This window comes from Lontra canadensis, unplaced genomic scaffold (assembly GCF_010015895.1).
Source record: "Lontra canadensis isolate GAN:19392208 unplaced genomic scaffold, GSC_riverotter_1.0 scaffold31, whole genome shotgun sequence".
In the NCBI taxonomy this organism is placed as follows: domain Eukaryota; kingdom Metazoa; phylum Chordata; class Mammalia; order Carnivora; family Mustelidae; genus Lontra; species Lontra canadensis.
In genome coordinates, this window is record NW_022631025.1 from 3,411,118 (window position 1) to 3,425,784 (window position 14,667).

General features: G+C 53.3%; 1 protein-coding gene across 3 annotated transcripts; it reads right to left on the minus strand.

Annotated features, from left to right (window-relative positions):
• Positions 1-229: 229 nt before the first annotated feature.
• CARD19 (caspase recruitment domain family member 19) lies at positions 230-13,719 on the minus strand. 3 transcript variants are annotated; one of them, XM_032866452.1, is made up of 7 exons: positions 13,599-13,669; positions 8,394-8,538; positions 4,116-4,258; positions 2,342-2,495; positions 1,210-1,269; positions 955-1,026; positions 230-514 (listed from the first exon to the last, which is right to left on the minus strand). In XM_032866452.1, the coding sequence occupies exons 3-7, from the start codon at positions 4,212-4,214 to the stop codon at positions 399-401; spliced, it is 501 nt and encodes a 166-aa protein (XP_032722343.1). In that variant the 5' UTR covers positions 4,215-4,258; positions 8,394-8,538; positions 13,599-13,669; the 3' UTR covers positions 230-398. The 3 variants fall into 3 exon arrangements, with proteins under 3 accessions (XP_032722343.1, XP_032722342.1, XP_032722344.1); XM_032866451.1 differs by lacking the exon at positions 8,394-8,538 and having other exon boundaries at positions 13,599-13,719; XM_032866453.1 differs by lacking the exons at positions 1,210-1,269; positions 8,394-8,538 and having other exon boundaries at positions 13,599-13,719.
• Between the last annotated feature and the right edge of the window lie 948 nt (positions 13,720-14,667).

Below are 14,667 nucleotides of genomic sequence, written 5' to 3' on the forward strand. Positions count from 1 at the left end.
CAGAGGGGCTCGAAGCAGGAGATGTGTGGTCTGGACAGAAGCTGTGGGAAGGGGCAGGGGAGGGAGAACAGGGAACACGTGGGGGAGACGGTGGGGGGTGTGAGGGGTGTGTGGGGGCTGGACGCTGAGGGCCAGCAGAGGCCAGGAAGACAGCCTGAGCAGGACCTGGACTGGTTGTGGGACACCAGGCGTCCTCAGGGTCAGAATCATCTAGAAAATACGCCTGAGAAAAAGGACAAGACTCCAACGTTTAATATTGTTGAGCACCTTCGTCAGGCAAAGGCAACTTTCTTAAAAAAAAGTATAAATAGTGAAAAACAAGCATTTAGAAAAGAAGTGGCAGGCCCCTGGGCGGGTGGGTGGGACTTCTTCGGTGGGTGGTGGGCAGGTGGGGGTCGTCAGAGCCCTCCCAGGTCATCTGTGAGGAAGGCCAGCAGGAAGCGGCTGACGTGCCTGTCGATGATGACAGGGGAGAAGCCCAGGACACGCCGGGCCCCCGGCAGTACCTTAGGGTCTGGAAGACAAGGTGGTTTCAGAAACTGCCACCAACAGGCCTTCTTAGCCCTACGGCCGAGTGACAGGGGGTGTCCCTGCCAAGCACGGCAGTGATAGGCCTGGCATGGCAGGAAAGGGGCAGCCGCTGGCATGCGGGGCCACGGGCCTCCCGTCCATTTGTCAGTGCTGAGCCACAGAGGGGCCAGAGGTGAGTGCCCTGCTCCAGGCCCCACAGAGAACAGGGCTTTCTAACCCCAGAGTGCAGCTGTGCTCTGCCACCTGTCAGGGGATGTCATTCCCCGCCCTCTGGGGGTGGTGGGCTTGAGAACCAGGGCACATTCCCTCTTCCTCCTGGGCCCTGTGAGATGGACCCCGCCCCTGTTCCACTGCACAGGCAAGGAAACTGAGGCACGGGGAAGCCAGGGACTCAGTGCTTGGGCCTGGCCAGGCAGTACCCACCTGGAGGGCAGCAGTAGACGAGGAGCGCCAGCCCTGCGGCCAGGCCGAGGCAGGCCAGGAAGGCCACGGGTCCTGGGGACAAAGGGGGCAAGTGAGCAAGTGGCTGTCTGAGCCTGGAGGACGGGGCGCCCCAGCAAGCACCCTGGGGCCCGTGCAACGGGAAGTCAGGACCAAGCCTGACTTGGAAAGGAACAGCCCCTGAGGCAGAGACAGAGCCCTGGGGGGGGATGGGGTGGGGGACGCGGAGACGGTTACCCCTGTCACTGAGCTCGCGGCCCACGGTGCCTGAGTCTAGCTCTGTGCAATCTGAGTTCTCTGGAAACAAAATCACAGGGCTCGGTTAGTAGGGGGTGGGCCAGAGGAAGGGGGTTGCCCCGCCCGCCGGAAACCAAGGGTCTGCTCAGGCTCCTTCCCCCCAACCCTGGGGTCCCCGGCTGGGCAGGACAAGACTATAGGGGCACCCAGTCTTCTGGGCCGGACTTGGGGGGGTCAGCACCAGAGAGGGGACGGGGGGCAAGCCTCATGGAACCCTGAGTTTTGGGTTTCCTTCTGTCCACTTCCTGAGACCCCGAGGGCCAGGGGGTGGGGGCCATTGTCCCCTGTGGATGCAGGATGAACACCCGCCTGACCCAAGTCTGATGTCCATACGAGGGCAGGGAGTGTGCTCTCCCCAGAACTTCCTGACCGGCCACCTGCCAATGGCCTGGAGCCTGGAAGGTGCGTGACTCCCAGCCAGGCAGTGGGCCCCCCCAGTGGCTGGCATGACGCACGGGTCCTGGGCCAGAGCTCGGGGCCCAGTCCTGCCGCCCACCCTCAGGTCAGGGACACTGGCCATGGGTCCCAGCTGAGCACCCTGGGGTGAGTGGGTGAGCCACCCTGTCCCTTGGCCTCCAGGTTCACATCAGAGGATTGAGGGACAGCAGCCCCTACTCCAAGAGACCAGGCCACAGAGGACTGAGCCACCATCCCCACCCATGCCTCCCCTATTGCCAACCCAGCAGCTTGGAGGGTCGCTCGGGACTCTCACGCCTCCTGAGCACACAGGGAAGACCCTATAAACCAACACACGGGCCCTGGATCCGCCATCTGAGCCCCAGACTGTTCTATAGAAACCCCACGCTGCAGGGATCCCCCTGGGCATCCTGGTTGTGGGGGCAGCCTCGGCTTCTGCACCGTTCACTCAAGGCTGGTGCTTGCAACACAAGCCTATGGATTCCCGGTGCCCTGGGCCAGAGGGAAGGGCAGGGCCACGTGCACAAGATGCTACCTTCTCTACAAACACTGGCCCAAGAGAGACAGAGATGACAATCTCTGAATCTGAACACTGCCTCCTCTCTCTGGGGGCCACTGCGGAGACGGCGTTGGGTGAGGGGCTGGGCATACTTACGCAGGGCGAGCCGGCTGGGCAGACGGCTGTGCAGGGGCTGGGCGTGGATGTACAGGGCCCGGTAGAACTCCTGGCAGTCCCGCTCACCGCTCTGCTGCAGATGACCCAGGAGGTCGCAGAGCCGCACGCGCAGGGACGCCTTGGGGTTCCGGAACTGGGGGTGGCAAGGGTACAAGGGAAGGTCAGGCTGAAGAGGCAGGGGCAGGGTGGCTGGGGGGCTGAGAACACCTAGAGGAGGCAGCAACTGACCACCCCAGACTCCCCAGGGTCGCAGCCCAGCCATGCTGCAGTCACAGCATGGCCACTGGGCCTTGCACTTCCTCCTTGCAGAGGCCAGACACAGCATCAAGAAGGACAGTGGTGACATTATTCCAACTGCTGGAAACTGATGGCTTGCTGTGTGACTTTGACAAGTCACTTCATCCCCTACAATTCTGTTTCCTCACTTCTAAAAAGGGTGTAATAAACCCAAATGGTAGGGTCCTTACAGGGAATCAATGAGATGATAGCGTTAAGTGGTAACTTCCAGTAGTTTATGGTCTAGAGGAATGTGATTCAAGTTTTTTTAAAAAACCCAGGGTTAAGGGATGCCTGGGTGGCTCAGTCAGTTAAGCATCTACCTTCGGCTCAGGTCATGATCTCAGGGTCCTGGGATTGAGTCCCACTTGGGGCTCCCTGCTCAGTGGGGAATCTTCTTCTCCTGCTGCCTGCCACTCCCCCTGCTTCTGCTCTCCCCCCTCCCCTGACAAATAAAAAAATAAAATCTTTTTTAAAATTTAAAAAATAAAAAATAAAAACTAAGGGTTAAGCAGGAAAAAAACAAGCTCTTTTGATGTGTTTGATGGAGAAATGCATGGTTCTAAAGGTCAGTGAACTGGGCACTTGGCCTGGATCCCTGGGACCTGGCGGCTGTGGCCTGCTGCTGCCACCTGGTGGCAGTATTCCCTTCCACTTGGAATGAGAATTGGACCAGAAACTGCAAGGTAAAGACAAGCATTTGGCAGGAGCCACGGAAACTATGAGGAACTATGAGGAACGGAAGAGTGTGGGTGGGCATAGGCAGGAGTCTCCCTTTTCCTCCATAAATGTCTGAAACTTTTCAAATTCAAATTTGTACACAATATATTAGACTTTTAACTATAATAATAAGGTATAAAGTTTACCCATGCTTTTTAACTTACTGTAAACTTTTATACCTTAAGCTTCTGAGCTAGTAGCAGGGCCCATGGAGATTTCAGCTGTCCGAACCCTGTGGACAGCCCTGCATACGGCACCACTGCCCGGCACCAGCGGCGAGAGCCGCAGCTCCAAGAGCAGGGCTCACTCAGTCACCCAGCTGGAGGGGAGCCCTGCTCCCCAAAGCCCTTGTCCTGAGGGTGAGTCAGAGAAAGGGCAGTGCAGGCAAAGTGCACCCACTCTCCCTCGGTGTCCCCGAATGTTTGTCCATTTTTGAACCTTTGCAAGAGGCAGGGGCAGAGCCCCGTGGCACTGGCGTAGAGCCTGGCCAGCAGCCCCGCTCCTCGCCCCCTGCCCCCCACTCCACTCCTAGGCCTGTCATGTGTGGGGGCATGCTGTCCTGTCTCCTGGGGTGCTCCCAGCAACTCTGGAGGACCGCCAGCCGGCCCCGATGACACAGGAAGAGACAGAGGCTTGCAGAGCTCATATTCTGGGCCCAACGTCATTGCAAGGAGCCAGGCTTTCACCTCCAAGCTGTCCTGCCCTGCCCCCAAGCCTGCTTCCTCCCAGCCCAGGGGGGGAAGGGCCCCCTCATTACCTTCTCCGCATCCTTGTTGCTGAGTATCTGGGGGTAGTAGCGGTTCAGCTGGAGGATGATCCTGTCCACCTGCTGCTCGCTGAGGCGTCCATGGCCCATCAGGAAAGGTGTGTCCTGGACCAGCCGGTCACAGTAGGTCTGCTCTGAAACAGCAGGGAGCACGGAGGGCCTGAGTCAGCATGGCTGGGGTGGGGGTGGGGCAGCTGGTCCCCCACACCACACACGGTCCCCTGGAGGCACGTCAGCTGTGAGCACCTGGACAACTGCTGACATCCCACCTGTGTGGGCTACGCACAGCCTGGATCCCCACCCTTGTCCTGCTACGCCCCATTAGAGATGGGGTGCACTAGTGCGCGGGAACAGTCCTGAGGGCTCAGAAGTAGAGTGGAGACTCTGCCCCTCTCTTCTGTGCGCGAGAGCTCACTGCAGAAGACAGAGAGGCCAAGTGCGCTGTCCCTCTGGAAGGGCCCAGCAGCCTTCACCGAGGCTCTCACAGGGACAGGAGTACAGGGCTCGGGGGCCTGTGCTGGCATGGGTGTGCCCACCCGTGGGCCGGTTGCTTTTCACTTTGTTGCTTTTTTCAGGACCATCCGCAAAGCTGCACTGTGCACCTTCGCTGGCATTAAGAATGCTCTTTAGAACGCCAGGCCTCTAAAGACCAGAGGTGGGTTAGTGGTTGGTGGGAGGCCCAGGATCCCCAAGGGAGAGTCCCAATTCCACAGAATCAACTACCTGACCAGGTGCACCAGCCTCCCAAGCGGCGGTGGCCTGTCCCGCCTGCCGATGGCTAGGGGCTGGGCGCAGAGCCCACAGCACAGGAGGGGAGTGCGTATACGTGACTGAAATGAACTCGCTCTCCATTCAGTTAGACAGTTATAGCTTGAGGATGTTATACGTAATTCTTACGACAACTACAAAGAAAATATAGACAAAAGGAAATAAAAATGTGTTCTACAGAAGGTCAACCAAACAAGAAAGAAGGCAGTAGCGGATGACGGACAAGAAACCTCTAAGACACCAGAAAACAAAGAGCAAAAAGGCAGAAATGACTTACTCATTAACACTAATTACTGTAATTACTTTAAAGGTAAACAGATTAAAGACACAGATTGGCAAAATGGATTCGTGATGCTGTGATTTAGAGTCAGAAATATATAGGGGCGCCTGGGTGGCTCAGTGGGTTAAAGCCTCTGCCTTCGGCTCAGGTCAGGATCCCAGGGTCCTGGGATGGAGCCCCGCATGGCATAGTATCACATCGGGCTCTCTGCTCAGCAGGAAGCCTGCTTCCTCCCCTCTCTCTGCCTGCCTCTCTGCCTGCTTGTGATCTTTGTCTGTGAAATAAATAAATAAAATCTTTAAAAAAAAAAAAAAAGAAATATTAGGTCTTCATCCCAATTCCTGGCACAGAGCTCCTAAGACCCTTGGAATTTCCTAAGTGATGAGCCATGAAGGGAAAGGGTGCCTTTTGTTGTTTGAAAGAGGCCGCTTGCAGCCTCAAATGACTTTGTGTGAATGGGGTGATTTTTCGAAAGCCCGTAAAGAACCACAGGATGCGAGCTGGTTGCCAGTGAAGCTGAGCACAGCGTCGGAGGCCTGGAGCTTTGGTCCCACAGAACCCCGAGTTCTAGGGAGGGGAACGTGGCTGGAGGCCGGTGAGGTCAGTGATTTAATTAATCATGCTTACATGAAAACAAAAACAAACAAACAAACAAACACCCCTGCATAAAACCCCAAAACGTTGGAGTCTGGAGAGCTCCCAGGTTGCTCAGCACATTGGATGAGCTGGGAAGGTGGATGTGGAAGCTCTGTGTCCCTTCCCACATACTTTGCCCCAAGCGTCTCCTGTGTGGAGGGTCACTTTTATCCTTTCAAATATCCTGTGTAATTGACTGCCCATACTGTCTAAAGTGCTTTCCCAGGAGCTGCAGCAAATGACTGAACCAAAAACGGGGTTATGGGACCCTCGAGGTACAGCTAGTCCGTCAAAGGCATGGTGGCAGCTGGCCTGGGGACCAGTGTCTGCAGTGGCGGTACTGTACAGGACTGAGTCTCCACCAGGTGGAACTGGAGGCCATCCCCAGGGAGACGGGGTCGGACGTGAGTCGAACTGGGAGACACACAGCTGGTGTTGGGAGGGCTGCTCGATAGAGGCGAGACCACACATCCAGTGACCAGCAGTGTCAGGGGTCCTCAGGAGTATGAGTTCTGGGGTAGGAGTAGAGGGGAAACAGAGTTCTTTTCCCTCTCAGGATGAAAAAAATATGATTCAACCATATGCTGTCTCCAAAAGACTCAGATCCAAAGACACAAACAGGCAGAGAATGAGAACAGGAGAACAGGTGTCGCAGCAAATGATGCCCGAAAGAGCAGAAGGGCTCTGGATAGGAGGCAAGATAGGCTTTGCATCACAGACGGGTACAAGAGACACAGAAATACACCCTCGGTTAATAAAAGTGTCGATTCGCCAGGAACATCTAACACATACATTTGCCAAATATCAGAGCCCCCAGATAATAGTAAAGGTTTAGGAATAATGAGTAACAAGAATAGTTAGAGACATCGGTACCCCAATTTCAATAAAAGAACAAGGGAACCGCAGGGCTGAGCTGCAGTATAAATCAACCACAGCTCACACACACAGACACACGGACACACGGACAGTCCACCTACCAGCACAGGCACATCGCATGTCACTATGCTTTGCAGGCGCCCCGTTTCTACAAACCCAAGGTCTGCAGCAACCCTGTGTGGAGCAAGTCTATCAGCACCCCTTTTCCACCAGCGACCTTTTGCTTCATGTCTGTGTCACATTTTGTTAATTCTCACAATTTAAACTTTTCATTCTTCGAACCTTTTCATTATTATTATAATTGTTATGGTGATCTGTGATTAGTGATTATGACTTGCTGAAAACTCAGATGACTGGTGGGATTTTTCGCAATAAAATATTTTTAATTAGGGTACATACATTGTTTGTTACACATACACTATTGCAAACTTCACAGACAGAGATATAGTGTAAATGTAACTTTTACACGTACTGGGAGACCAGGAAATTCACTGGACTCACTTGATTACAGTATCTGCTTTATTGTGGTGAACAGTTATTTATTGTCTGGAAGCAAACCCACGATAGCTCTGAGGTGGGCCTGTACACATTCTTCTCAAGTGCACACAGAACATTCCCTGGGACAGACTGCAAAATAAATTTGGCTACAAAACAAGTCATAATACATTTTAAAAAACTGAAATCATACAAAGGATCTCTTCTGATCACATGGAATAAAGCCAGAAATCAGTAACAGAAGGAAAACTGGAAAATTCACAAGTGAAAGTGAAACAATGATGGAGCGAAAGAAGAAACCACAAAGGAAATCAGAAAATACCTTGAGGGGCACCTGGGTGGCTCAGTCAGTTAAAGCCTCTGCCTTCGGCTCAGGTATTGATACCAGGGTCATGGGATCGAGCCCTGCATCGGGCTCTCTGCTTGGCAGGGAGCCTGCCTCCCCCGCTCCCGCCTGCCTCTCTGCCTACTTGTGATTTCTGTCTGTCAAATAAATAAATAAAATCTTCAAAAAAAAAAAAAGAAAGAAAAAGAATACCAGGATGGTTCAACATACGATCATCCATCAGTGTAATACATTACATTAACAGAATGAAGTAAAACACACACACACACACCCCACCATCATCTCAAGCCATTTGACAAGATTCAATACTTTTTCATGATTAAAGAAAAAAACTCAATAAATTAAGAACTGCAGAAAATTTCCTCAATATTATGAAGGTCATGTATGACACTCCCACAGCGACCATCATACTCAGTGGGTGGCAGACCAAAAGCTTTTCCCCTATGACCAGAACCCAAGCAAGATGCCCACCCTCGCTGCTCCTATCAGTGTAGCACTGGGAGTTCCACCAGATCAATCAGACCAAAAAGGGATATAAAAGTTACTCAAATGAAAAGGAAGCAGCAACACTATTTCTTTTTTGCAGATGACATGATTTTATATATAGAAATCTCTAAAGATCAAAATTAATCAACAAATTCAACAAAGATGCAAAATACAAAATCAATACCCAAAAATCAGTTGCATCTACACACTGACAATGAACAACCCAAAAAGGGAAATAAGAAAACAATTCTATTTATAATGGCATCAGAAAGAATAAGATACTTAGGAAAAATTTTAACCAAGGAGGTGAAAGACCTGTACACCGAAAACTCAAAACATTGCTGAAAGAAATTTAAAAAGATACAAATAAATGGAAATATACCCTCTGTTCATGGATTGGAAGATTTAACGTTGTGAAGATGACAATGCTCCCAAAGTAGTCTACAGAGTCAGTGTAATTCTTATCCAAACTCCACTGATGTTTCTTGTTTTTCATCCTAAAAGGGACCTATATAGCAAAAACCATCCTGAAAAAGAAGAACAAAGTTGGAAGACTCACAATGGTTTCAAAACTTACTACAATGCTACAATGACCAACACAGTGTGATACTGGCATAAGGACAGACATACAGACCAATGGAATAAAACAGAAGGAAACCCTATTTTGAGTGTGTGTGGGGAGGTGGTGTGAAGAAAAGACAACTCATAGGATGGGAGAAAATATCTGCAAAGCTTATATCAGATAAGCTGATAGGTAAACATATATAAAGAAACTTTATACAAAGTTCTTTATATAAAGAACATATAAAGAACTCCTATCATTCCATAACAACAACAAAAAACCATAAATAACACAACTCAAAAATGGGCACAGGACCTGACCAGGCACTTCTCCAAAGAAGACGTAAGAGGACTACTGAGCACAAGCCAAGATGCTAACAGTCATCATCCTGAGGGAAATGCAGATAAAACCACAATGAGAAAGCACTCCACACACAGGACACGGTACATCCTGTATGAACAGGACTGGGGGACTGTAACGTGGGGCAGACACTCTGTGGAACAGGAAAGCCAAACACAGACTTACCCCACGACCCAGCAATCCCACTGCTGGAAATAAGCTCCGTCCGAGTAACGGAAAGCGGGGACTCACACACCCGCACCCCCATGTTCATAGCAGCATTATTCACAGCAGCCAAAGAGCAGAAACAACCCAAGAGTCCACACACAGAGGAATGGATAAATGAAATGTAAATGCACACAGTGGAATATGACACAGGCAGAAAAGGGAAAACACCTCTAAGACGTGGATGCTACAACCCGGGGAACCCTGAAAACATGCTAAGTGAAATAAAGGCATCAAAGGACAAATAGTATATGATTTCCACTTATAAGAAATATATAGAATGGCAAATTCCAGAGGGAGAAAGTAGAACAGTGATTACCAGAAGCCGGGGGCAGGGGAGGAAGGGAGTCACTGTGTAATGGAGACAGAGTTTCCCCTTGGGGTGAAGACGAAGTTCTGGGAGCACAGAGGTCTGATGGTTTCACAACACTGTCCATATACAGGATGCCCATGAGATGTGTAAACCAGTCAGTTTTATCTTCCGTACATAGTAATACACACACACACACACACACACACACACACAGGTGAATGCATAATTGAACGGTGGTTCTGTTTAATCAGTTTTATTACGAAATTCAGGGATAAAAAGAAAAGACCTCTGGAGTCACAGAAAAGCAAGGAGAAAACTGCAATGCATCTTGCTAAGGGAAAGAAGCCAGTCTGCAAAGCCAACATACTAACTATATGATATTCCAGAAAATGCAAAACTACGGAGATGGCAGAAAGAGCAGAGGTCACCAGGGCCAAGGCAAGGGCATGGGATGAATGGGCAGAGCCCAGGGGATTTTTAGGGCAGTGAAACTACTCTGTGGGATACTGTAGTGATGGACATAGGACACTAGGCACTTTTCAAAAGTCACAGAATGTGTAAATAGGTGTGAACTAGAATGTAAACTGCGGGTTCTAGTTAGTAACAGCGTTATTAGTATTGGTTCATCACGTAACAAATGCACCACATTAACGCAAGATATTATTAACAAAGGAAATTGGGTTGGGGGGAAGAATATGGGACTCTATACAATCTGCTCAATTTTCTGTAAACTAAAAAGCTTCTAAAAATAAAACATATTAATTAAAGAGAAATCTTACTTGTTAAATTCCATTCTTAAATTTTATTCTTTTTTAAAAGATTTTATTTATTTATTTGTCAGAGAGAGACACAGTGAGAAAGGGAACACAAGCAGGGGGAGTGGGACAGGGAGAAGCAGACTCACACGTGGAGCAGGGAGCCCAATGCAGGGCTGGATCCCAGGACCACCTGAGCCGAAGGTGGACGCTTAATGACTGAACCCTCCATTGTTAAATTTTAAAGAAAAAAATGGAAGGTATAGAAAGCAGATGAATCCCTGGGTTCAGTGCGGTTACCTGGGAAGGGGCATGAATGAACTTTCTAGAGCGATAGAAACATTTGACTTCACTGGGCCTGTGGTGGTATTTCTAGGGATGTATACATTTGTCAAAATTTATAAAATTATTCATTAAAAATAAGTGCACTTGTTGTGAGTAAATAATCTCTCAAAAAAGTTGATTTAAAAAACGGGGTCCTTGGGGCGCCTGGGGGGCTCAGTGGGTTAAAGTCTCTGCCTTCGGCTCAGGTCATGATCCCAAGGTCCTGGGATGGAGCCCCGCATCGGGCTCTCTGCTCAGCAGGGAGCCTGCTCCCTCCTCTCTCTCTGCCTGCCTCTCTGCCTACTTGTGATCTCTGTCAAATAAATAAATAAAATCTTAAAGAACAAACAAACAAACAAACGGGGTCATCACGTGGGAAGAACAAGAAGGGTCTTCTCCCTTACTTCCACCATGGGGCCGACTCAACAGACTACATCTTCCTCATCTCTCTCTCCCGCCGCCACCTCGTCCAGGCTGGTCTTTCCCCCTCAAAAATATGTATTTCTAACCTCTGAATCCTTCTAGGTCCTGGAAGTCTACCTGGAAGACGGACTCATCAGCGGCCCTACCATGGTGAGGAAGCTGCCCACAGGGCCACCAGAAGACCTGCCAGGGCACATGGGAAGGACCCCCTGGTCATGCAGCTTCACCACTTGCAGCCCCCCTGATTCAAGTGTTAAGGACAGCAGCCACAGTTCACGGTGTGTACCCCATGACCAGGCAGTCTATCGCTCTGGGCATATAACTTCATCGTTCCATCAGCTCTGCAACTCTAGCAAGACCACCAATCTCCATTTCCAGATGGGGAAACTGAAGCATAGCCAAGAGATATGGTACCTGCCTAGACCACAACCAGCTAGGGAGTGAGGACGATGGTTGGACCCACGCATGGTTTTGTGGCAACTGCTTGACATCCGGACTTCCCACTTATCTAATTATCATACTCATTAACTGTACAATTAAGCTGCATCAAGTCTGTTCCTGGCCTGGCCCCAGACTGTTCTGCCCCATGCTGCCTCTGTAGTGTGTGCACGGGGCAGGAACACAGTAGGCACTCACTAAAGAATTTTGGAATGAATGGATGTAGCCCCAAGACCCAAGGTCCAGGGCTACCTGTGGACTGTGGCCTGCATGCTGCATTGGCTCCCCCTGCTGCAGCCACCAGCATGAGTCACCTGGCATGGTGGCAAGCCTGGGGCTGAAGCTTCCTCTGGTGGCTGGAAGCTGTGCACATAAACCACACCCAGAGGCCCACACCCAGGAATGAAAAAGCACAGTAAGAAAATGACTTTGGTCCCAGGTCCTGATTGATAGTCTTGACAGTTTTTATAAGACATAGGTGAATGTTCTGGCACAAAACCCAGCAGGACTGTGGTTCTTTTGCCAAGTCCCACCTCCCCCACCTTCGTGGCCAGCTGGTGCCTAGACCCCCAACCCCTTACCCCCACCTGGCACTCAAGGCCCTGTGGGAGCTGCCCCACCTGTCCTCGCCCCAGGCCTCTGAGCTATCCTGCAGAGCAGCCCCCAATGGCACCATACTGTCCGGGACACCTACCCAAGGATGAGGACATGTGTTCTGGGGTTCCTCCCTGGCTAAGTGGTGCTCAGCTCACTGTCCTGCCCTGAGGAGGCCTTGTTGAGTAGCCCTGGCTCCTGTCCCTCCCAGAAGCCCCTCCTGTTTCAGGGCCAGACCTGGCCTCAGGTGTGGAGCTGAGAGGGCTCACTCCAAAGCACACCACAAGGCAGGGCCTGGTTCCACAGTAGTAGGAACAGCTGTAGTGACACCTGGCTGGCCCTGGCCCTGGGACAAAACATCAGGTCCAAATGCTCATCCTGCAGCCTCTCATGGTGGCCCCAGAAGCAGCACAAGGCAGGCGCCCCATCAGTGCGCAGGGACAGCGAGCCAGGGACTTCATGCCTGCAGCCTTGCAAAGGCTGCCCGTTTGACCCTCCAGGGACTGTACTCTCTGGGCCTCAGTTCCCCACCCCAAAAGTGGAGGGCTGTGACGGGAGGATGTCTAGAGACTCAGCACTCAGACTTGGCTATGAGAAAGGGGCAGGTGGGTAGGCTCCCACAGAACCTTGATAGTGCCTGGGCAGGACCCAGGCCTAGTTCTGTCTCTGCCACTGACCACCCACGGGCAGCCTGGGGCTTGGCACCTGTCCAACCTGAGCCTTCACTTCCTCCTCCACACAGACAGGATATCCTGCAGCAATTCTGTATGGTAGGCACCTGAGCGTAGGCGCAGGGAAGCAGCAGCCATAAATAAAAAGGAAGATGACAGGGGCATTGGAGGCAGCTAGGGTTACTTCTGACCTAGGCTGGGACACTGTGGTCCTAGAGGACACCAGGTTCCAGCCCCTGAAATCCTACTTGTGAGACTCCAGTGAGCACGGGGAGACAACGGGGACTTCTGGACCACCCCCTGAGGTGGAAGAGTGGGGCCCTTGGGAAGGAGGTGTGTGGGAGCAACAGAGTTCCCGGATCAAGCTGTCATGGGGTCCCTCGCCAACCCATCACCATCACCGGGTGCCTCCCACCGAGGAAGTTCCACAAAGCAAGGTGGCCCTGCTCAGCTGGGACCAGAACGGAGTGGGTTCTCCAGTCCAAACAGGCTCCAGGGGCATGGCAGGGAGCCCCATCCTGGGAAAAGAAGTTGGAGGTGGTAGGGGCGCCCGGCGGAGTCTGTCCCCAGGCGCCTGTCCCGGGATACTGCAGGGTCCCACCGGGACGCCCCCCTCTGGATGTCAGGTGGTTGAGGCTGGAGGGGCTGCAGCTCCTCACAGAAGTGTCGGAGGATCCCCGCGCCAGCCCGCCGCGACCCCCCAGCGCCTCCCCCGCCCACAGGCGCGCTCCAGCCCCGCCCCCGCGGGCCTCCCAGCCCCGACCACGGCCCCCGGCCTGGCGTTCGCCCGCCGACCTGCAGGCGGTCACGAACCAAGGTCACTCGGCCGCGCCCGCGAGCAGCTGCGGCCGGGGCAACGTCGAGGAACCGGACCCTGGGGGCCACCGCAGGTGAGCGCCCGACCCGGAACGGCAGGCAGGACCCCCGCCCGGCCCGCGCTCACCTGTCATGGCGGCGGCACGGCGCGCGCCCGGCCGGCCCCGGCCAGTCCCCCTGTCGCCGTCCGCCGGTCAGGCTGTCGGTTCACCGCCGCCCGTCTCGGTTCGCCCCGCCCCTTCCCGGAGGGCCCCGCCCCCCTCCCCGCAGGCCTCTCTCCGGCGTCGGCCCCGTCCCTGGTCGCAGCCCAAACCCGCCCTGACTGAGCCCGCCCTTTCCCGTTATACTCCGCCCCTAGCGTCGGCGGCGTCCCCTCGAGAGCCTTAAGCCCCGCCCTCTACGCCCCGCCTCCTCCCGCGGCGGCTGCAACGCAGTCCTGAGTTTTCGGCCCCGCCCCTCACTGCGACCCGCCCATCCCGGGCGCTCCTGGAGCCTCTCCGCCAATGCCAGGGCTCTACGCCCCGCCCTCACTGAGCCCCACCCTCGCTGACGTTTGTTGTCACTGCCGTAGCCCTGAGCCACGCCCCCCACTGTCCCCACCCCCACCCCACCCCCCCGCCCGCTACGGGGGCCTTCTGGAGTCTTGAGCCTTGCTTACACTTGCGTAAGTACTGGATTCCCATAAGTCCTTAGCTCCGCCCCTAACTGAGTGCCGCTCCATCGTTCCTTTACAGGGTAGCCCTGAACCCCACCCCTCATTCGAGCCCCGCCTCCAGAACTGGCACACCCTCCATAGCAGCCGACGCCCGCCTCCTGGCCCCGCCCAAGATGGATCCGCCCGTGCTGGCCCCGCCCCACACCTGTTCCTCCCGAGCGCGGGTGGCTCAGCGCCGCGGACGCAGCTTGCAGCCCCGACCCGCTCCACCAGACCCCACTACCGGAATGAGGAAACTGAGGCTCTGAGAGAGTAAGTGACTTACTTAAGGTCAGGCAGGTCAGGCTGTAGGAGGTTCAGGGGAGAAGCCAGAAATAACCGTGTCACCTGAGTGAAGCAAGCCTCTCTCAAGGACCCTGCCGGCAGAAGAGAACACCAGCCTGGCAGTGACCATGACTAGGAGCTGTTTGCCTTGCCTAAGCCTCAGTTTCCCTAGCTGTAAAATGGGTGACCTCACAGCTCTCTCCTTCCGCTCAGGGAG